The sequence below is a fragment of the Rhinatrema bivittatum genome, unplaced genomic scaffold, assembly GCF_901001135.1.
Source record: "Rhinatrema bivittatum unplaced genomic scaffold, aRhiBiv1.1, whole genome shotgun sequence".
NCBI classification, from domain to species: domain Eukaryota; kingdom Metazoa; phylum Chordata; class Amphibia; order Gymnophiona; family Rhinatrematidae; genus Rhinatrema; species Rhinatrema bivittatum.
The window spans coordinates 23027-46990 of NW_021821098.1; the positions used below are offsets into that span (position 1 = coordinate 23027).

The 23964-nt window shown below is 44.7% G+C and overlaps 1 protein-coding gene across 1 annotated transcript; it reads right to left on the reverse strand.

Annotated features, from left to right (window-relative positions):
* Nucleotides 1–726: 726 nt before the first annotated feature.
* Nucleotides 727–11903, reverse strand: LOC115082451 (histidine protein methyltransferase 1 homolog). Its single transcript, XM_029586681.1, has 2 exons — nucleotides 11509–11903; nucleotides 727–2279 (listed from the first exon to the last, which is right to left on the reverse strand). The coding sequence occupies exon 2, from the start codon at nucleotides 2133–2135 to the stop codon at nucleotides 1053–1055; it is 1083 nt and encodes a 360-aa protein (XP_029442541.1). The 5' UTR covers nucleotides 2136–2279; nucleotides 11509–11903; the 3' UTR covers nucleotides 727–1052.
* Between the last annotated feature and the right edge of the window lie 12061 nt (nucleotides 11904–23964).

Here is a 23964-nt window from a genome sequence, read left to right on the forward strand (position 1 = left end):
CTGGAGCAGTCATGAAAGTTTAAAATAACTGGTGTGAGAGAGATGTGTATGAGGGAGAGTCTGAGTGTGTGATTGTCTGTGGGTATGTGTATATGTGAAGAGAGCTAGTGAATGTGAAAGAGCCTATGTATGTATGTGAGGGACAGAAAACCAGTGAGTGTGAGTACCTGTGTGGATGTTCTCTGCCTTACTATAAAAAAACAAAACAAAAAAAAAATCCCACGGACGGCCACCAGGGGGGAGAGCCCATCATGGGGACAGAATTTTTTTTTTCTTAATTTTCCTCCTCTAAATCCTAGGTGCGTCCTATGGTCAGGTGCGTCTTATAGTGCGAAAAATACGGTATTTTTATTTTAGGAATATGTTAAAATATATAATTTTGTTTTTAAGAATATACTCTTTCAAACTACCAAAAAAAGAAAGAGTACATATGCATGCACTGGATACACATTAACACCCACTTAAGATTGAGTTAGCACATGCTTTAACCATGGGAACAATAATGCAAATCGTCAAGACTTCAACCTTGCTACTGCATCAGGGGCTAAGGGTGAAGCATTGAGAACTGAAACTACTGCTCACGAATTTCAGATTTCTGCTAATTCCACTGGTTTTATGTAAAATAATAAAAAAGGAAGTCATGGTTATTGCTAAATATATACTCAAAAGACAATAAGCACAAAAAATGTACAATTCTCCAATTGAAGAAAAAAAAAAAACCACAAACAAAATTCAACAGTTAATTTATCAAAAACATACTGGCCTCCATTCTATTATTTTTTTTAAATTGTACCAGCAGGCAAACATCTGGGAATATTCGACCCACTGCATTTTCTCGTATGATCCAAAAATCCCAACACACATTCAGTTTGGCTTCATATATATTAGGCTCTGTCCCATGGAAATGTATTCTTGTGCCATATATATATATTTTTTTTTTGTATCATTTCAGAAATGTGCAGCTTGAAAACCTTTGATCTCTTCTATACATTTTGGGAAATAAAAACTCTTGAAAACAGACCCCAGTTAATGCATTTAAGCAGAGAAATTAACTATGTGATATTTTTAAAAGTCATTTCAATAATGAACCTCTGAAGTCCTTCATCAATGACCTTGGCAGTTTTAACACTGAACATATTTCTTGCCTCCACAAATTTCTCAAAAAGATGAACACCACCTCCAACTCCAAAGTAATGTGCTTTACTAGCTAAATATATAAGGCCATTCCGATCCAGTAACGCAGCAAGGGTGCTATGCAAAGCACTATAATAGTTATTATTGTAAATGGTCTCTGATGTAAGAATGATATCATATTTTTCATTCTGAACCAACTGACTGAACTGCGACCATTCACCTGAGAAAAATCGGCACCTAGACAGCAGTCCTTGAATTGCACTTGATTTTTTACATCTTTTTGAGCCGGGCTCATAAGGGTCCCGATTATCCCCTTTTGCTTCAATATCACTGTTAAGTAACACATTTGGCAGTGTCACTTCATCAATGACAGTGCCATTGTAGTCTTGAAAATGTACTTCCTTTGCTTTTCGCTTTAATGCAGTAATACCCAGCAGCCCTGCTCCGCAGCCAAGATCTAACACTTTTTTGTCAACAAACTGCATGTCTTTATCCGCCAAATAATTTAGAAGATCAAAAGTGCATTCCCAGATCTTCAGCCCTCCCTCATAGATGCCAGAGATGAGATCAGATTGGGAAGACACTGTGTTGGATACTATGTCTTCTGCATGCCTGTTGCTGTCGGGCAAAGATACTTCCAATGCAGAAACACTGACGCACTGCAGACCTGGCATGACTTCCATAACTTTTTTTTCCAATACTCCACTGACATCTCTTGGAACACTATGCTCTTTGGCAATTTTTAGGCATGATTGCTTTTCTGCAGACTCGGGTTCTTTTATTTCTTGATTGCTTGTAGCTATATCACTGGTTGCTTTCTGCGCATGCATACCTTGCTGCTGTTGCTTTTCAGGAACTGCAAGCTGTGTCTTTTGCCTTACAGATTCCTCCTTATTGTCTGGCACTGCGAGATTATCCCTAAAGCCCAGACTTTCGTCTGTTTTACAAACACGTTCCAATTTTTCAGCACCATCTATGGCAAAATTAAATTGGAATGCCATTTTCTTTTAAAGTTCATGCATTTTTATCCAAAGGCATAATATGGGTCTTCACACCAGAAGAATCACAGAACTCCAGCGTACAATAGTTGCACAGATCATTCTTACATACTCTCCATTTCCGGTAACATTTTCATGCAAAAGTCCCTGTCAAATAAGAAAGACAAAAAGTTGTTATTCCAAACATCAGGATTCATTTCATTTACAGATCGAAATGAACACATATATATCTTATGCAAACAATAGAAGCAACCAAAGCATTCCCTCTCATGCAACCGACCTAACAGCCTCATTCTGAATTGTTCAACAGGCACTGCAAGACCCAATCTACCAAGAGCGCTCTCCTATTACAGAGCAAATGGAAAAATAAATACATGACAAATCCAACCTTTGGTGAGTTGAGCTTCTAAGGGAAGGGTGATAGTTACACTGCAGATTTTACGGACACTATCATCATCTTTAGTGAATATCATAATGCTGCATGTCAAGTAAGTTTGGCAGATCCAAGGGGGTCAAGCTAACCCCTCTAATCTCCTGATCAGAGAGGTTAAGGGATCAGTATCTTTTAAGGCTTTGTACATGATTTGTTCATGGATTTTGTACTCTTCTTTTCTAGATTTGTTATTTATATAAACAGTCAATAAAAGGAAATAAATGACATGAAAAAGCTAAAGATGTATATTAAGCAGACTGCATTTTGCATAGATGAGAAGTTTCAGGACAAGGGAGGGAGGCTCAAAAAGAAAGGAAGAAAATACTTTTCCATTGAGGTGGTGATGGTCCCTTGGAAAAGGACTTCCACCAGAGGAGATAGAATTTTATTTTTATATTCTGCTTTTTGCCCTTTTTTTCAGCACTTCTAAGCAGATTACATTCAAGTACTGTAGGTATTTCCCTATCCCCACAGGGCTTAAAATCTGTTATACAAGTAGCCAAAACAGTGGCAGAATTCAAGCTTGTTTGGGACGGATAAAAAGTAGAGATGTGAATCGGAACTGAAATCCGAACCGATTCTGGTTCCGATTCACATCTCTAATAAAAAGGGATCTTAATGACAAAGCAAGGAAGGGAAAACACTACATATCCAACACATCTATGGCAGCAGAGTAGGCAGGCACAAACAGGTATGCTGGGTGGATCTAGTGATTCTCATCTCCTGTTACCACCTATGATTCTTGCAATTATGAAGTATATCCAAAAACCTCCCAAAACCGGCGTCTCTCTTATCTCTACTAATCTGAATTACTAACTCATTTACTTTAAAGTACCCATGAAACTCATCTAAACATCAATGCACACTAAAAACAAGAAAAATAAAAACAACCCAGCCTCTTCTCTCCCACTTCCACGATTTCTGATTAAGTCTATGGTCTGTCATTAATTGCTAAGTTCTACTCATCAATACTCTTCTTCCTATCAAGCTTCGGAATATCACTGAACCTCGCTGCAGAGAAAGGCGGAGAACACCACCACATTGTGTGTGTGGAATGGGACCAGAATGCACGCGTTCTGGTGGAAGCCATGCACCCCTGCTCCGGCAAGCGTCCTGCTTGAAAAGGAAACTACGGTCAGAGCCCCCAGGATCCTGCGGCAGATTTTGCAAGATTGTGGCAATTGACAAATTTGCATAACTTTGCATAATTAGCAATTTAAAGAATGTAATTAAACTCTGGAATTTGTTGGCAAAAGATGTGGTTAGTGCAGTTAGTATAGCTGTGTTTAAAAAAGGATTGGATAAGTTCTTGGAGAAGAAGTCCATTACCTGCTATTAAGTTCACTTAGAGAATAGCCACTGCCATTAGCAATGGTAACATGGAATAGACTTAGTTTTTGGGTACTTGCCAGGTTCTTGTGGCCTGGATTGGCCACTGTTGGAAACAGGATGCTGGGCTTGATGGACCCTTGGTCTGACCCAGTATGGCATGTTCTTATGTACATTTTTTTTTTACTTTATATAAATAATCATATCTGCATCTAGCTAATTTATTTGATTCTTAGAGGAAAATGGATTTTAGTGATTGGAGCCGGGATCTAGGAATGGGAAGAGATTGCAGAGGAGGGAAATGAAGACGGAATCTTAAGCAGGAGGGGTAGAGAGATAAGGGATGGAGGAGGACAGAGGCACAGAAAAGGAGAAGGAAAAAGGATGGGGGATTCAGGGAGGGAAAGGGAATGAGGAAAGGTGGGATCGGGATGGAGAGGTGGAAAGGAGAAAAGAGGGAGGACTAGGGATGCAGGTGGAGGAAGAAAGAATGGGAGGGAGTGGGAAAGGAAACACCATCCCTCCTTTCCCTTATCCCCTCTTCCAAAGCCAGTTCACTCCATTCAACACCCTCCCTCGCCCCCAGCCATCCCTTCACTAACTGCTCCTGCAGTCAAACAGGAAAAGGAGGAGTAGACTTACAGCTCCCTGGGCACGTTCTCCTCCTCCTCCCTTGCCTGGCCCAAGCATTGCACGTTAAGCCGTACGATTCAAAATGCGACGTTGGACCCTGCAAGGGAGGAGCAGAAGGCAGAGGAGAATGCACCCGGGGAGCTGCAAGGTTGCTGTCCTCCTCTTATTGCCTGGCTGCAGAAGCAGTTCATGAAAGGATTGTGTCATCATACTGCTACCAATGTTTTTTTCTCCAGGATGGGTGGGTGGGCATGTATGAGCTGTGTTGTCAATTTAGCGATTTTGTCACTAGGATTTGTTGAGCTTTTGAACCAGACAATGACTTTAGAACTGTGCATGCAACTAATTTAGCATTTTTTTTTTAAACAACTTCAGCTACAAATCTAGCGGTTTTCTCACAGCTCTAAAATTTCCATCGGGTTCCCTACTTACGGAGTACGTCTTGAAGCAAAATAAAAGTGAGAATTTCTTAGGCTTGAGTGCCGCAGGAGAGTGCCAGAGAGCAAGTTTTCCTCTGGCTATTGTTGCCAGATTTTAAATAGATTTGTAGCCCAAGTAACTGAGTAAAGGGAAGTCTTAAGATCAAACACAGATCAATCTTCAGAGGACCAAATAAAGCTAATATAAATGGAATTTTCAACAATTATTTTATTTTTGATGTATTAAAACATACAAACTTGTAGTGTATTTACAGTATGTCAACAGGTAGATATACAAAACTGCAAAAATACAATAAATATTGAAATCCTCCCTTACCACATCATCATCTGGACACTCTGGCATTACTCTTAGTCCAATTGGGAAAAGTCAAGACTTTCTAACGTTAATTTGAAATCCTAATATAGCAAGATACCCCCTCAGCAACTACATTTTTTAACCAGTTTTGACAGAGGATGGGGTTGCAAGAAAACAAAAAAGCAACAATAGGGACTATACATCCTCAGCATAACACCTCTACAACTCCCCCTTCTCAATCTTCTTTCTCCATGTACAGTGTGCCCAATGGTCTCCCCATCTCGCCCATCCCCACCATCTCAAGCCCTATTATCCTCCAGGCCCAGTGCTATTGGGTGGGCATACTATGCAATTGCTCGGGGTGACACCCCAGGGGGGCAGGGGCAGCAGACTGCAGTCGGCATTGGCCCGGTGTGGGGCCTAGAGGCAGTGATCGGGTACCTGCCTTCCGGCGGGTCCGATCACAGTGATGGGCCAGCATGGGAAGACCAAGAAGGTGCTGGGCTGTGGCACCTGGAGCTGATATCTTCTGAAGAGGAGCGCCAAGCAAAGGTCCATAAGCATGAAGTACAACAGATTTAAGCCATTTACTGTAAAGGAATGTGGTTATATACATTAATAAATAAATAAGGCACGCCCACATAAGGGAGCAAATGTAGATCCCAGCAGTATTATTTTTTTCCTGGTTCCAAACTGCTGATGTGTCGCTTCAGCATAGCCAAAAGCGAGGTTGAGAGCAGCAGGGTGGGCTATAGGCAGAGCAGTATCGCTGTGTCAGCAAAATGACTTGAGTTATTCCAGTGGCAAAGAAAGTGGGGGGTGGGCAGCTGACAGTCGCTCAGAAGTGCATGGTTCGGAATGATGTATCTTGAAAGATACTAAGAAAACAGGGAACCTAGGGCATACCAGTAGAGAGGTTGAAATAAATGCCAAAATGAATCAGGTGACTTTAAGTAAAGAAGAGAGAGCAGAAATATTCCAAATTACCCCTATCAATACAAACAAAAACATACTTTAAAATGTCTGTATACAAATACCAGAAGTCTAAAAAAATAAGGTTGGAGAGTTAAGAGTGTATAGTATTGGATGAAGAGATAGATATAATTAGCATCTCAGAGACCTGATGGAAGAAGGATAACCAATAAGACACCATGATACCAGGGTACAAAAATTGTATCAAAAAGATAGGAAAGATCAGATTGGTGGAGTGTAACAGAATATCAGGGTGTCCATGTACCAAGAAGCATCTCTCCCTCTCTCAGTCCTCTCACCCTGTCCCTACTGCTTTCTCTCAACCCCATTCTGTTCTCAGCAGTCTCTGTCAATCCCCAAAACTTGTCCTCACCAGTCTCTCTCAATCACATCCTGTTCCCACTAGCTTCCCTCAATTCTCCCAGCTTGTCCCTTACTTGTCTATCTCTCTCTCAATCCTCCTCTTTTTCAATTTCCCCATCCTGCCCTACCAGCATCTTTCTCAATCCTCCCACACTGTGACCAGCATCTCCTTCTTTCTCTCCATCATACTGTGCCCAATAGCTGTCTCTCTCTCTTATCCAAATCAGTATCTCTCAATTCCTTATTTTGTTTCTACCAGTGTCTCTCTTGGCAGCACCACTATAACGTTCCCTAAATGCTTCAATAACAATGATAGGGGCTCTGCGGCTCCAACATTAACACTTCCCTTTGTACAACTAGTGATACGCTGCTCCCTCCCTTTATCTTCTACTCACCACACATCCTTTCATCACCATTTCTACTTTTTCACTCTCTCCCCAATCACCACCACTGACTTTCTTGCTTACATACCCTTTTCCCCTAGCTTTCTCACACTCCTTTCCATTCTTTTGAACCCCCTTCTGTCCCCAACCCAGTCTCGCTCATGCCTCTCTACACCCCCTACATGACTCATACAACACCCTATCCCAGCCCTCGTTCCCTCCCTCTGTTTCCCTCATCCAAGTCTTGGTTCCCTCATACCTATTACAGAACAGGTGGCAGCATGGACCTTGGGAAGGAATAAAGTGCAACATAGTCCAATTTGCATTGCTGACTTCAGGGAGATGGGGAGAGAAACCACCTTCCCCAAGCTTCTCTTTCTGCTATTCCCCCTCCCCCCCCAACTCTTGCAGCATTAATCCCTTTTCATGACACTGCCCCCAGAAGCATTCATCCTGTTTTGCATCACATCTCCTTCAAGCATCCACATCCCTCATTTCCCCAACATTCACGTCATACACTGCTCCTGCAAGTATCCTTGAACTACATTATCCCCTCTTCTTTCCTCACCCTTTTTTGGCATTCTCCCCCTTTCTCTTGTCACAAATTGATCTGGCCTGACCAGAGATCTGGGCGACTCCCTTCTCCCCTCTGGGAGGACTTAACTCCGGTGGGGAGAGGGGACCATCATCCTCATCTGACAGCTCCATTTCACGACCGGGTCGATTTAAAATGGCCGCCGCGCGATCCAAAATGGCCGCCGCCTCCGCACTCGGGAACGCTCCCACCCGAGGAGATCAGCCGCGAAGGGAGTGACTTCTCGATCAGGGCTGCTCTCCGCGAAGGCCCCTCATCCCCGGGAATGCACCGGGAACAGAGGCCTTCACGTGAGAGCTGGAGCCCCAACTCCCCGCACGCGACACACACGAGTCCCCTGGGCACTGCCCTGAAGCGAAATGAGCGTGAAACGGCGCGAAACAGGGACGGGTGGCAGGCCACCCCCTCCGGAGACCCAGAGAGTACAGCAGGCAAGGAATTAGTAAAAACACCTCGTTTTGTTTTTTTCAAATCAACAGCGCTTTCCGCGGCAGCTAGCAATGCAGCACTTTTTTTTTTTTTTTTTTTTTTTTTACAAACTTTGAAAACGCTTGGAGCCTGCAGAAAGGAGAAACTCCTTCTGCCAACTTTCTCCGAGGGATGGGCTTCTCTGGAGGCGGAGGGGGAAAGTGACCGGCCCACCGATGAATACTCCCCCTCCTCTCACTGGGCTGGGCAAAATGTACTCCGGGGAAAGGCTTCAGGGCAGAGCCCTGCCTTGCCTGCTATGGCTCCTCACTTCAGCTTTTCTCGAGTTCTAGTCACAGTTGCCTCTTAGATAACTTCAATCAAACCTGAAATAGTGGAGCACCTCACTCCTCTCAATAAACTTTCTGTGTTTGTTTTTTTTTCAGTAGATCAGGACCACAGGTTATGCTCTCTCATCTGCTGGAGTCAGAGATATACTGAAGGATCGCAGGGGGGCGCACCAGGGTATATAGGTGGTGACTTTTCAGTTTCTCTCTGACTCCATCTGCTGGACGGGAGGCATAACCCAGCAGTCTGGACTGATCCTGGTACGTACAGGGAATGTGGATTGCAAACTGGTTAAAAGACAGAAAACAGAGTTGGGCTAAATGGTAAATGTTCCCAATGGAGAAAGGTGAGTAGTGTAGTGCCACAGGAATCTGTTCTGGGACTACTACTTTCTAATATATTTATAAATGACCTGGAAATGGAAACAACAATTTAGGTAATCAAATTTGCCAATGACACAAAATTATTCAAAGTTGTTATATCACAAGATTATTGTGAGAAACTGCAAGAGGACCTTGCAAAACTGGGAGACTTAGTATGCAAAGGTCAAATTAAATGTAATGGGAACAAGTGTAAAGTGATACATTTAGGGAAGAGTAACCCAAATTATAGTTACACAATGCACCATTCAGGAAAAGCATCCAGGCATCATTGTTGATAATACATTGAAATATTCTGCTCAGTGTGCAGCAGCCACCAAGAAAGCAAATAGAATGCTAGGAATTATCATGAAAGGAATGGAGAATAAAAATAGAGGATATCATAAAGCTTCTGTAATGTTCCATGGTGTGTCTTCATCTTGAGTACTGTATGCAGTATTGGCCAAATCTCAAAAACAAACAAACAAAAAAATAGCAGAATTAGAAAGGTTCAGAGAAGGGCAACCAAAATGATAAAGGGGATGGAACTCTTACCCTATGCAGAAAGGCTAAAGAGGTTAGAACTCTTCAGTTTGGAGAAGAGATTGATGAAGGGAGATATGATAGATGTGTATAAAATAATGAGTCGAATGGAACAAGTTAAACATTAATCAGTTGTTTGCTCAAAACATAATTAAGCTATGGAATTCATTGCCAGAGGAAATGCTGAAAGTTATTAGTGTAGATGCATTTAAATGAAGCATTTAAAAAGGGTTTGGACATTCCTGGAGGAAAAGTCCATAAACCATTAATAAGATAGAACTACAGAAATTCACTGCTTACTGCTTATCCCTGGGGTAAGCAGATTGGATCTATCTACCCCTGGGGATACTGTCTGGTACTTCTGACCTGGATTGGCTACTGTTAGAAACAGGATACTAGGCTTGATGGACCTTTGGTCTGACCCAGTATGGCAAGTTTTATGTTCTTAAGTCCTAAAGTTTGGCTCCTCTATACTTGTGGTGTCTGTTTTGTTTTTGTTTTTCGCCACTAAAGTATGGCTGCTGCAGTGCCCAGTATATTACACATTGGGGCAGATTTTATAAATTTACGCACGCACGAACAAAAGTACGCTGGATTTTATAAGATACGCGTGTAGCCGTGTGTATCTTATAAAATCCGGGGTCGGCGTGCGCAAGGGGGTGCACATTAGTGCCACCTGCACGCGCCAAGCCTGGCACGCGCTGCCTGCGGCCTCGGAGGGAATTTTCCTTCCACCTCCCCTCACCTTCCCCTCCCTTCCCCTACCTAACCCACCCCCTACCTTTGTTGGCAGATTTACGCCTGCCGAAAGCAGGTGTAAATCTGCGCGCGCCAGCGGGCTGCTGGCGCGCCATCACCCGACCCGGAGGCTGGTCCGGAGGCCTCGACCACGCCCCCGGGCCGGTGCCACACCCCCGGACCCGCCCCGAACCGCCCCTTTTACGAAGCCCCAGGACTTACGCGCGTCGGCGGCCTATGCAAAATAGGCGCGCCGGCGCGCAAGTGCCCTGCGTACGTAAATCCGGCCGGATTTACACGCGCAGGGCTTTTAAAATCCGGCACATTGTTCTTACAAGACCTACTTCCAGGACTGCAGGAGCCATATATTAGATATTTCGTTGCTGTAGGAATCCTGAAGCAGAACCAGGAGTAGGGGGTGGCACTCAAAAGAAGCCAGGAGGCAGTGTACCTGTGTAGCCCATTCTATAGTGCATGTATGTATGTGAATGAGAGTGTGTGTATGTGAGAGAAAGGGAGAGTGTGTATGTGAAAGAGAGTGTGTATGTGAAAGAGCATGTGAGGGAGGGAGGGAGAGAGGAGTGAGGGAGGGAGAGAGGAGTGAGGGAGGGAGGGAGGGACAGCAAATGAGTGAGGGAGAAAGCATTATGGTCCTTTAATGAAAATTAGGAAGAGAAGAGTGTGCTTGTGAGAATGAGTGTCTATAAGATATAGGAAGTGTGTGAGTGAGCAGCGAGTGAGAGAATGAATGTGTGTTAGAGAATGTGTAAATATGAGAAAGTGGAAAATGTTTGTGCGCCTCTCCTCCCTGCAAAAATATAAAGAATTGTTTACAATAGCATTACCAATGTAACTGAAGACAAGTCAGTATAATTCAACAACATAAAACAAACAGGCATACTTAAAACAAAAAAAAATATTCTGATGCACATCTCCTAAAGCAGGATGTAGTTGATGTAGTAATATAAGGAAAACAGTACAATAAAAGACAATTAATACATCCAATAAACCCAAATCAGTTTTTAAAGTTTAGATCGCTGGAGGGAGCAGAGCTTTTTTTTTTTTCAGGCATGGGACAGAAACTAAACGCATGGAGGGGGGCAGGAAGGGGAGAGGGGCACAATAGTTCTTTGCAGAGGAGCACAAGAAAGCTAATCTTGGCCCTGCTCCCCTCTCTGCCTCTCATACTCTACTCATGCCCCCCCTCCCCCATACTCTCTTTACTTTCCCCCTCTTTCTTTTTGTCTCTCACCCCACTCCCTTCTCTCTCCATCACACTTCCCCTCTGCTCCTCCCTCTTCTGACCCTCATCCCACATGCCCTCTCTGCCCCTCACTCCCCCACATTCCTCTTTCCTTCCTGACAGAGGTAAACATTCTCTTCCCCACCCCCCAACCCCTTTCAATCCCCATCTTGTCCTCCACCTATCCTACAGTGCCTTTCTCTTTCTTCCTTCTCCCAGGAAGCTATTCCTGAATGAGGCAAAAAAAAAAAAACAACAAACAAACAAACTTATTCTCTTAATCTTGCCTCTTACCTCTGTTTCCCGTTCCTAGGCAGCAGCTGGGTTAAGAGGCTTTAGCAGGAAAAATGGGGAGGGCAGCAGCTCCGGGAGGAGATGAGGAGAGAATTCAGCAGTTAACAGCAGGTTCAGGGTCAAACGTAAAAAGCTTTTTTTTTCTCAAAACCTACAAGCAGCACTGAGGTAAAAAGCAGAAAACAGAATGCTAAAACAGATCGTCCTCTATAAGATTACACATATCTTCCTCTTCTTGCCGTGGTCTGCATTCACAGTCGCCCTCTGCAACTATCCTGCTTTCCGGTCACCTTTGATTGGCTGCTGCCGATGAGTCATCACTCTGCGACTGCTGGCTGGGCTGCCCGAGGCAAAGAAAAAAGGTCTCAGCAACGTAAAGAGCTGCTAACACTAAGCTGCCCAGTCGCCCAACCTGCACAAAAATATTCTTTCCACATAATGGGGGGGGGGGGGAGTAGCCCAATCTAGCTACTTTTGTGATGGAAAAACTACTGAAGTCGCAAAGAGAAAGAACCAATCATAGCTAGCATTATAAAAAAAAAAAAAAAAGGCAGGAGCTGCAACTTTATTGCAGTCTTCTGCTTTGATAAACTAATAGCAACCGAAGGAAGCACACAAGATAAGGAGGGTCTGTGTTTTATCATGAGTATTTTTTTTTTCTGGAGGACCTGAGAGGCTTCCTACATCCTCCAGGGGCACATTCTCTCTGAACCTGGCATTCAAGGAAAGGCTGAGTTTTGCTCTCAGCTTCCCTGCCATCTCTGCTTGTACCTTTCAAGTGATTGCCAATTTGTTTGCTCTGGATGTCTCAGAGGGAGTGCAGTCTCTGTGGCAGTAGATTATCCAGATTGTTACTTTTTGTTAAAAAATATTTATTATATATTTTGTTATTGTTTCTAAAAGTGGTTAATGCTGAGGGAACAAGGCAGAGCTGGAAAACTGACAGCTGAAGATTATGCTCTTAGACGGTAACTTTTAAATAAGCGCACAAACACACGTCCGCATGTTTGCGGGCTCGCATTCAGAAACGCATCCATTTTATAACATATGCGCGTATATTTTTTAACGTGCCCCGGTATATAAAAAACTCTTAAATAAATAAATAAATAAATTATAAAATAGCCTGGATGCGCATTCATGTGTGTCCAATTTTAAATGGATGCACACAAATGCCGCTTCTACCACGTAAGTGGGGGGAATTTATAAGGGATGCATGCAGATGCCATTCACCATTTTCCTAGTTTGTTCCCAGTTCACCCAGTTTAGGAATAGGACTTGAAACCCCCCCTAATTTAATAGCCTCCGTTTCCTCCTGTTAGCACCAACCCTTAAAATCCCACTGACTAGCCTAGAAATTTTTATTTTATTACTTACCATCCACAGCAGTAGTAAAGTTACACATCAGGGAACCCCAGCATGCGCTTGTATGCGTATTTAGACGTACACCTCTTGGCCTTCTCCTAACATGCCCATGCCCTGCCCAGACCATGCTCACACCCCGCCCCTTTTTCAAAACTTTTGACTTGTGCGTGTAGCGAGAGATACATGCATTGTCGAGCGGCTTATAAAATCCGCTCGGAGCGCGCCGGCCCAACTTGTGTGCATATCTCTCGACTTTGGCACACACAGGGCTTTTAAAATTCACCTAAGAACATAAGAACATGCCATACTGGTCAGACCAAGGGTCCATCAAGCCCAGCATCCTGTTTCCAACAGTGGCCAATCCAGGCCAAGAGAACCTGGCAAGTACTCAAAAACTAAGTCTATTCCATGTTACCGTTGCTTTTAACAGCAGTGGCTATTTTCTAAGTCAACTTAATTAATAGCAGGTAATGGATTCTCCTCCAAGAACTTATCCAATCCTTTTTTAAACACAGCTATACTACCTGCACTAACCATATCCTCTGGCAACAAATTCCAGAGTTAAATTGTGCATTGAGTGCAAAATAACTTTCTTTGATTAGTTTTAAATATGCCACATGCTAACTTCATGGAGTGTCCCCTAGACTTTCTATTATCTGAAAGAGTAAATAACCAATTCACATCTACCCGTTCTAGGCCTCTCATGATTTTAAACACCTCTATCATATCCCCCCTGTCTCTTCTCCAAGCTGAAAAGTCCTAACCTCTTTAGTCTTTCCTCATAGGGGTGCTGTTCCATTCCCCTTATCATTTTGGTTGCCCTTCTCTGTACCTTCTCCATCGCAATTATATCTTTTTTGAGATGCGGCGACCAGAATTGTACACAGTATTCAGGGTGTGGTCTCACCATGGAGCAATACAGAGGCATTATGACATTTTTTGTTTTATTCACCATTCCCTTTCTAATAATTCCCAACATTCTGTTTGCTTTTTTGACTGCCGCAGCACACTGAATCGACGATTTCAATGTGTTATCCACTATGACGCCTAGATCTCTTTTTTGGGTGGTAGTCATCTTTTAATCGAGTAGCTGCTGCAGTTTCTGTCTGTGAGATCTTTATTACCATTATTATTATTGCTGTGAACCTTGTAGCAATCATAATTTGTTTTTATTTAATGTTGGTATTTCAATGAGTCAATCCTTCCCCCCAGTCCCATGCAGCAGTAGAAATGTTTGAGGGATTAGAGTACTGAGACAGGTTTCCACTTTGCAGAGTTTGAAATTGTATTCTGATGTAGCCATTCCCACCAACTAATGGTGAGGGCCAGGGGTAGAGTGTTAGGAGGCAGGGTCATATGGCCAATGGGAAAGTGCTGTAGGGTGGGAGGAATGATGAATGCCAGCAGGTATCCGCCCTTCCATCCTGACTAAAAGAATGGGGAGGGAGAATGATTCTAAGTCAGTGTAGTGTAATAACAAGCAGTAGCAGCACCAGCATGCACTTGCACATGCATATTGCATACAGCAGCTGGCTGAGCCTGCAGAAAATGCACATAGCACGAGGAGACAAACGTGAGAATCTGGCACTGAGTGAGCCGCACCGCTGAATATATCTGGTTATCTTAAAGTTAACCGTATGAGTTTATCCAGCTAACTTTAGGACAGCTGTTCAGGACGACCAGAGGTAGATAGATAAGTTATCTGGCTACCTCTGAATATCAGAGTTAACTGGTAACTTATCCGGCTAACTCAGCTTCTCTCTGGAATGCCCCTGGATCGCTTCTCACTTATCCAGCCAAATTATTGCTGGGCAAGTCTGATAAAGGTTTATTACCTTGCTTCAGGTGAACCAACGAAGATCCTGTAGTCGTGTGCCGGGCAGGGTCATCGAAAACGGATCTGAACAGTTCAAGGAACCTGGCAAGATCATGTAAGATAGGGTCATTGCACTCCCACAGTGAAGAGGCCCAAGCCAACGCTCTTCCGTCCAGATAAGACAAGATGTAAGTGGTCTTGGCATAGGCTGTAGGAAAATGATTAGGTTGAAGGGAAAAATGAATGCAACATTGGTTGATAAATCCTCTACATTTCCAAACTTCCCCTGAGAAGCGTGTTGGAGCAGATAAAGGAACAATTGTCTTGACCGTCACTTCTGGCGGTGTAACTTCTTTACCTGTGGTGGTTGGTGAATTCATCTGTGCGTGCATCTGGTTAAATGCAGCAGTCACGTTCTCCAGCGAGTTCTGTTGTTCATAGATTCTCTGGGCCAGGCCTGGAATGGCCTGCAATGCGGTGAACTGAGCCAAATCCATGGAGTTAGCAATCTGTTATGGTTTTGAGGTGTTTCTGTGGATTCTTGGGTACTGTGGGGGATGACCACGCCCATGGGGAGGAGCCCCGTGGGGAGCCACAGTACTGGGCACAAACACAGAGTTTTGTCTTTTATTATACAGCTGATGTATACCACCAGAGGTGGCAGTAGTGAGGTGATTCAGAGGTAGCAGTCCAAGGACCCTCGGCAGAGGGGACCAGTCTCACGAGATGGTATAGGGAGATCCAGGTGTAGGTTCCCAGCACAGGAGCGCTGTAGATGAGACAGACTGAGAATTAGATTACTCACTAGATGGTAGCTGTAAGGTTGACGATTCCACCAGGCAGAAGTAGATGGTTACAGGCACCGAGGCAGGGAGAGCAGGCCCTCGAGGAGCGAGTACCTGATCCCAGAAAGGCACCTGAAAGAAAGCAAAGGGCCCCCAAGGAGTGGTACCCAAGTTAGAGAATACCCCGAAGGGCAGAGAGAGAGCTTCCAGCGGCAGCATGGAAGCGGCAGAGTAGCTTAGACCAGACAAGTCCAATTCTTGCTAACTCAATGAGCTAGCAAACAAGCGCAGACTAAATACCCGGATGGTATGACGTCACTCGAGGGGGATGCCCCCAAGGTTCCCGCCATGACGTGGATAAAGACGTGGGTGGCGTGCACCCTGGGAGGCCCTTAGCAGAAACATGGCGTGAGGCTTTGCCATAGCCATTCCGGGGACGCCGGATAACGCGGCTTGCAGACGCGGCGGTAGCCATCTTCGCAAGGCTAGCGGGGAGAACAGAGACAAAAGGTGAGGCACAAGGGTCGAAGCCGTCTGAGACCGACAGATGCAACAACTTGGAAGACTCGGACAAGGTTAAGAACATAAGAAATTGCCATGCTGGGTCAGACCAAGGGTCCATCAAGCCCAGCATCCTGTTTCCAACACAGGCCAATCCAGGCCACAAGATTCTGGCAAGTACCCAAACACATAGGGGAGTTGTTCCATCCACTTTATCATTTTGGTTGCCCTTCTCTGTACCTTCTCCATTGCAACTATATCTTTTTTGAGATGCGGCGACCAGAATTGTACACAGTATTCAAGGTGCGGTCTCACCATGGAGCGATAAAGAGGCATTATGACTGTACAGTTGTGAACTGCACAGCCATTCACTGTACAGCTTTGTTACTGTTTTGTTTCACAGAAACTTCTAAGTTCCCTCATTCAAAGCAGCCAACGTTCCACCTAATCAGTCCTCGCACAAAGATCTTTATGTTTGAAATCTTTATTGTAAAGCTAATTCATAACTACTTACGAGAGATGCTTCAAACTTCTGTGACACTGACAGAGATCCTTGCAGCTGGAGAAGGCAGGGGAAGGAAGGTGTAGATTCGAGGGACGCAGGGAAAGAGAACGTGGGGTTGAGGCTGATTAGTCTTCTAATGAAGCAGTGGGCAGAACGTAAAAAGCTGTTTTTGGATACCGGTTACCAGTGGCGTAGCCAGAATTGATTTTTTGGGTGGGCACAAGGTTAACATAGGTGGGCACAAGGCATGCAGGTCTACTAGTTGTTTTCTTACTGATAAATAATGCCATATACTGCACCCTAGAATGGCTTTCTAAGTAGTTTGCAACAGCCATTATGTGTCATGTATGAAACTTTAAAATAATTTACTTCAATTATTTCAAGTATAGAAAACAATCAAATCCAATCATATAATAAAACAAAAATTAATGTATTCTTTCATGAACCATCTTTGCAGAAACCCATAAATCTTCATAAATACAATAAAATATAATTAATCATCAGAACAGGTGCAGCGCAAAGCTAGGGCAATTCACATTACAAGTAACATGAAAAAAAAAATTCAAATTCTGGGGTAATCTCAGCAAAAAATAACCCTCCACTGCTATTTTGTGAAGTAACAAACTCTTGCAAAGAAAGAGGCATCTGGAACCTTGCCAAACAATCACAGCACTGACTCTCAGGATTCAAACAGCAACCTTATGAAAAAGCAGCAATGCAAACACTACACCAGGCCCTAGAACATTAATACATCACCTACGGGAATAACAGAACAGGCTGGACTACTACTACAGAGAAACTATATGCTAGAAATACTCATTTCTGTCACAAACAGGCAAAACTGAGACCGACCCTTACCTAATATAGAAATAAGAGACTATAAATTAGAAACAGAAACATGTAGATAAAACCAAAATAGAAAGCCTGAGAAACTAAAATGTCTGAACAGTGGAATACTTAAGAAAGAGCAAAATACAAAAATATAAGAATGCACATTCCCAAAGATGACATATTTAAATTGCTAACATCTCTCTCTCTCTCTCTCTCTCTCTCTCTATATATATATATATATATTATTTTTTTTTTACCTTTGTTGTCTGATCTTTGTATTCTTCTAATCAGTTGGTCCTGGTCTCTCTTTCCCATTTTTTCCCTTGTCGCTCATTTCCTAATTCCTCTTCAGTGTCTTTTCTACTACTGTCTTCTTCCCTTCCACACACACACATATATACATAAATGCTTTCTCTCACAGACTCCCTCACACACTCAGGCTCTCACTCTCATATGCTCTCCCCCCCCCCCCAGCTCACATTCTCTGCAGACACACATACAAGCTCTCACTTTCTCACCCCTCCCCAGGCTTATATTCTTATGCACACACAGACGCACATCCAGGCACCCATTCTTATCCACACACACAAACCCATTCTCCCCCACACATACACACATTTAAGGTCCCATTCTCACCCACACATACACACTTTCAAGCACCCATTCTTACCCACATATTCAAGCTTCCATTCTCACCCACATATTCAAGCTTCCATTCTCACCCACACACACAAACCCAGGCTCCCATTCTCACCCATATATACACACATTCAAGCTTCCAACCTCACCCACATATTCAAGCTTCCATCCTCACCCACATATTCAAGCTTCCATTATCACCCACACACATTCAAGACTCCATTCTCACTCCCATACACACCCAGGGTCCGATTTTCACCCACACACACACAAGGCTCCCATTCTCATCCTCACATACACATTCAAGCCTGTGCACAGTTTCCGCTTCCTCCCCCCAGAGCAGGAAGATCAGCTGGCCTCTCCTGCTGCCACTGGCCTCCTGCTATCTTCGGGCCGTATGGCCGACCGATCTTCCTGTTGGGGGGGGGGAGGAGAGCGGAAGCGCCGCGCACAGTTTCCGCTTCCTCCCCCCAGAGCAGGAAGATCAGCTGGCCTCTCCTGCTGCCACTGGCCTCCTGCTATCTTCGGGCCGTATGGCCGACCCAATCTTCCTGTTGGGGGGGGGGGGAGGAGAGCGGAAGCGCCGCGCACAGTTTCCGCTTCCTCCCCCCAGAGCAGGAAGATCAGCTGGCCTCTCCTGCTATCTTGGGGCCGTATGGCTGACCGATCTTCCTGCTGGGGAGGGGGGGGGAGCGGAAGCTGTGTGCGGCGCTTCCGCTCTCCTCACCCCCCCCCCAACAGGAAGATCGGTCGGCCATACGGCCCCAAGATAGCAGGAGGCCAGTGGCAGCAGGAGAGGCCAGCTGATCTTCCTGCTCTGGGGGGAGGAAGCGGAAACTGTGCGCGGCGCTTCCGCTCTCCTCCCCCCCCCCCCCACCAGGAAGATTGGTCGGCCATACGGCCCGAAGATAGCAGGAGGCCAGTGGCAGCAGTAGAGGCCAGCTGATCTTCCTGCTCTGGGGGGAGGAAGAGAAACTGTGCGCGGCGCTTCCGCTCTCCTCCCCCCCCCAACAGGAAGATCGGTCGGCCATATGGTTGTAGGACCGCTTCCCCACGTGTGCCGTGATGGCGCGCCAGGCATGGGTTCTCCTCTTCACTGTCGCGGGGATGGGATCCCGCGACAGCCTTGCAGTTCTGGTGTCAGTTGGGTGGGCCTGGGTCTAAATTGGGTGGGCAGCTGCCCACCCAGGCCCACCCGTGGCTACGCCACTGCCGGTTACAGGCATGTATGTCTGCTGCTGGCTTGGCTGGAACTAAACCACCGTAATAGAAATGAGTAGGGAGAAAATCTCCTCAGGCTGAGCTAAGGGCGTGAACCAATAGCAGAAAGCCCTGGACCCAGTGACTCAGGAAGGAACCTGAAGGGAGGGGGCATTTGTTAAAGGCATACTCCCTTTTTAAAGCAGGGCTCTCAGACTTCTGAGCTGGGTTACATAAGGTGTCACATTACTAGGAAGGAAGGGGCTGTGACAAACACAGGTGAGCTGCACTACCTAAACATAATATGTACCCATTTAATGGGGACAGAACAATGACATTTTCCTAATAATTCCTAACATTCTTTTTGCTTTTTTGATTGCTGCAGCACACTGCGGAGGCAGGAACAGGCAGCAGCGTCCCTGCCACAAAGATGGAAGAAGTTGGCAGTGGCACCGGGGCCACAAAGAGGAGCGTTGGTGGCGGCTTCCTAGCCGCATGAAGATGAAGAAACAGCGGCTTCCGTTCCGGCGGCGGTGGCTCCATGCCGCGAAGAGTATGAAGACGGCAGGAGCTCCTGCGACGAAGGTGTCCCGGGGGTGGCTTCTGTGCTGTGAAGAACGGCGGCTCCTCTTGCCGCGTACAGCGGTATCAGGCCACACAGGAGTGGCAGCAGTGGCCTGGGGTGGCCTAGGCCGCAAGAAGACATCGGGCCGGCATGGTGTCGGGCAGGTGAGAGGCTGCTCGCGGGATGGGGTCCACAAGCAGCATCGTAACAAATAGTATGACTAGGAGACACTCCATGAAACTAACAGGTAGCCGATTTAAAACAAATTGTAGAGATGTACATTTAAGATGTGTAATTTATTTTGTTAAGAGTATGCATCAAGGCATCTGGCATAACTGGGCTTAAAAGGGTTTGGACAAGTTTCTAGATGAAAAGCCCATAAACAGCCTTTAGACATGGGGAAATACATTACTTATTCCTGGGAGTGGGCAGCAAGAAATGATTCTACTCTTTGGGATCTGCTGGATACTTTCTAGAGGTTTGGATTGATTGCTTTCAGAGTCAGGATGCTGGACTCCATCGACCCTTGGTCTGACTCGGCATGGCACTTTTTATGTTCATATGTTCTTGTGTACAAACTTACAAACTGGAGGATTTGCTGACCAATTGTTGCACTTGTCTTATAGAAGATATTCTGATCTTTACCATAACCACAATAGTAATAACCTCAACTTATATAGCATTTTTTTATCTGAACAAGATCTTGATGTGCTTACTTAGTATTTCGAAATTACCTGCAGTGGAGGGCATTACATGAAAGCTTTCAAAGGGGCAAGAGACAGTTGGGTAAACATGGAGAAGTAGAGTGAGCTAACCAAGGTATAGAGAGAGCCAGAGGGAGAGGGGACTCAATCCCACATCATTAAACCATATATCTTTTTCCTCATAAAATCTTTACAGTGTAGTTGTGGATCTATACAGGGTCTAACTGAGCCAAATAAACTTCAGCAGTAGAATTATTCCAAGCAGAATAATTTGATTTTCCAGGAGCTGATGTTACTTTAAGACATTCTGAGTAGATCTTTGGCAACATGAATAAAATGTAAAATCAAAAGTAGCATGATAGGAACCTGAGAGGTTTGTTGGTGGCGATGCGTCTGGAGTGCGAGTGTTGGGTGAGACTCCCTCAGTGTATGGGGTTTCGGGTGCCAATCTACAGGAGGTTCACTTCAGGTTAGATCTGCTGTTATTAAACCTAATTTGGTGACCCCGGACAGTCTATGGGGTGTTACGGCTTCTATTGAACAGTCTGTGTCATCATTGGTTTTTGTTACACTGGATATTCATTCCAAAAATTTGAATCAAGATCAGCATTTACAAATTGCAAATTGCAATTGAAATTTCAGATTTTCTGTTAGTTTCCCATAGATTTGAAAATCTGGAAAATGTTTTGAAAAATCTTAATTTGTGAATAGTAAACTTTCCTCACTGATTTCTCCTTTGGAAATGTTAAAGATCTACATGAAAGATGTCTTGCAAATTCTGGAAACAGCTTTTCCTCCAATCCAGAAAATCTTATATTTACTTTCTATTAAGAAGACCCCGGGTACTTATCATCCAGACAGAGCTCAGTGTCGTGCTTGGAGGTGGACCCTTGTCCTGGAGCAGTGGAGAAAGGCTCCCTGGTAGAGACCAGTGAGCACCTGCCCCCAGGGGACAGAGCACAGGAGGAGACAGAGGCTAGGATGAGCTTCACCACTGGAAGCCTGAGGTCCCCCTGGGTGGAGCCCATAGGGACCCGGGCCGTTTGGACTTAGGTGGGCCTCACAGGGTCTCCCGGAGAGGTAGTAGAGAGGCGTGCCTATGATCAGCAAGGGAGCGAGGTCGGACTTCATGCTGTTGACCTGAAGAGGCAAGGAAGGCCCAAACAGCGTAGGCGTAGACAAGGCAAGGGACAGAGCCAGAATCAGAAGACATGATCAATGGCAGCCAAGGTCAGAATCCGAGGATCAGTCTGAGGAGTAGTCAACGAGGCAGAGGTCAGCTTCCAGAGGTCAGACGAGGTTACAAGGCAGGCAGAGGTCAGGAAGCAGGCAGCGGACAGGAAGGTCAAGGAACAGGCCAAGGTCAGTACCAGAGAGACAGTCCGAGGGTACTACCTGGGAGGATGGACAGACAGATGCAGGAACAGAAGGACGCTGGAACAAGGCTGTGATCGCTGAGGCAAACTTGTACACTTACAGTGCTGACCCGATTGCCAAGGCAAGGAAGTGCAGCAGGGACTTCCTTATATCGTTCCATCAATCAGGGCGCGCTGCGGAGCTAGGACCCGCACCTGGCCCTACAAGAGGCCGAGTGGTCCGCGCGCGCGGGGCGTGTCCAATGCCACTGGAGACGCCGAACTCCGGCATGAGGCCTGGTGCGCAGTAGAAGGCCCGGCGACCATCGCCACGGGATGCCGAGGTCTAGAGGAGCTCGTGGCTGCTGCTGGGGAGGCCGACCCTTGACTTGCAGAGGATCTAGTGAGGTGAGCTGGCCCGTGCGCGGGCCAGGCACAGACGGGGCGCGCAACACTCAGTAAGATACTTTGCTTAATATAACTGATTTTCTTGAGAACTCTGATGCTCAGTCTTTTTTGGGGGTTACTTAATTAATCTCATTTGTTTTTCTGCAAGATAGAAATAATATTCTTCATTTGTTTTTCTCTCATTGTGATATTTTGTTTAAAGGAGAGAAAGTTTGGATTTTTACAGACTTAGCTAAATCTATGTTGAAAAGGAGGAAGTTTCTCATTATGAGACCTGAGATTATTACCTTGAGGGCCTCCTGCATCATTAGACACCTGTGTAAATGTCTTATAACTTTGAATTCTGTACGTTATCTTTTTTTGACCCTTCACAGTTGAGGGATTTCACCGATGCCCGACTTAATGCATTTCTCCCTTCCTCTTAGTGGTTGGTGTATATAGAGTGGATAGTACCTGTTCAGGGCGTTTGTCATTATTGTTTTGAAATTTGTTTAATAAGTATGGTATTGGCCCTAAGACCATTTTCTATTTCCCCTGGTAAATGGTGATATATAACGAGGATACTGTTATTTGCTTACCTGTTTGTTTGTTTTTTGTTACTGCAACTATGCAAGTATCTTTGTGTTTTCCGATTGAATGTGTTTGTATTCAAATTAATTTCAAATTGCAATAAAAATAATGTAAAAAAAAAAAGAAAAAAAGTAGCATAGTAGACAATTTTATTAGGTTTAAAGAATGTTAATAACACTTTTGGTGATTGGCATGTGAGAAAAGTCCTGAATCAAACCATTCATGTATACATGTTAAAATCTGAATGCATTCTTAATAATGATAATTAAATATTTTGTTTTGATGGCTATGTTAACTGGGTATGGAGACAGGAAGCGCTGCTCATCAGTAATAAGTGAATATATATAAAGTCATCTGAGGATACAAAAGTAAGATCTGTAAGACAGGGAACTAGAAAGAAAAGAATAATTCTGCACATATTTACGGTAACCCCCCTCCTTTGAGTGTGGTAACCCTCCCACTTTTGGTGGCTGAATATGACAATTTGATGTTTTCAGATGTTTCAGCTCTGATACACTGAATGTTTCACACACAGGGAGGCAGTTAAGAGGAATACTCTCCTTCAAGTTGAGGCACCTAACCAGGACTAAAGGGGTGAAAACACAACCGAACACTCCCTTGGGATAGAGGGAAAAGGCAGAGATTTAAGAAGAAGTAATCAGATTATAATACGTATCATGAAAATAATATTTAAAATTTAATGTGTTAGAGTTAATTATTAATAGAACCTTTCAAATAAATCATGTGTTTCAAACAAGTACTTCTGTTTTGTTTTTCCTTTTTTAGCAAACATTATTTTTTTCAAATCAAATTCAATGCAGCCATAACAATAAACTCTACACACACACATACACACAAGCAGGCTGCCTCATACACACAACAGACACACACAAGCAGGCTGCCTCACAAACAACACACACACACAAAATGTGCCTTTTCCCATTCTTCCACTGCCACTGACCTGGGCTCTGGCGGTGGCCCATGGCCTCCTTTCCTTTTCTTTTCTTTGACCCCCACTGGCTTGGGTTCTGGTGGTGGCTTGCATCCTCTTTTTTTCCTCTTGGCCGTCACTCGGGCTTCTCTTCCATGTCTTCAGCTGCCTCTGGCATGGGCTCTGGCGGCGGCTCGCAGCCCCTCTTCCTTTCTTCAGCCACCACCGACTTAGGCTCCAGCAGTGGCCTCTTTTTTATTTCTTCAGCTGCCACCGGCGGCTCA

Excerpts from the sequence above, each read along its gene's own strand:
- LOC115082451 (XM_029586681.1), bottom strand. The coding sequence starts at position 2,135 with ATGGCATTCCAATTTAATTTTGCCATAGATGGTGCTGAAAAATTGGAA.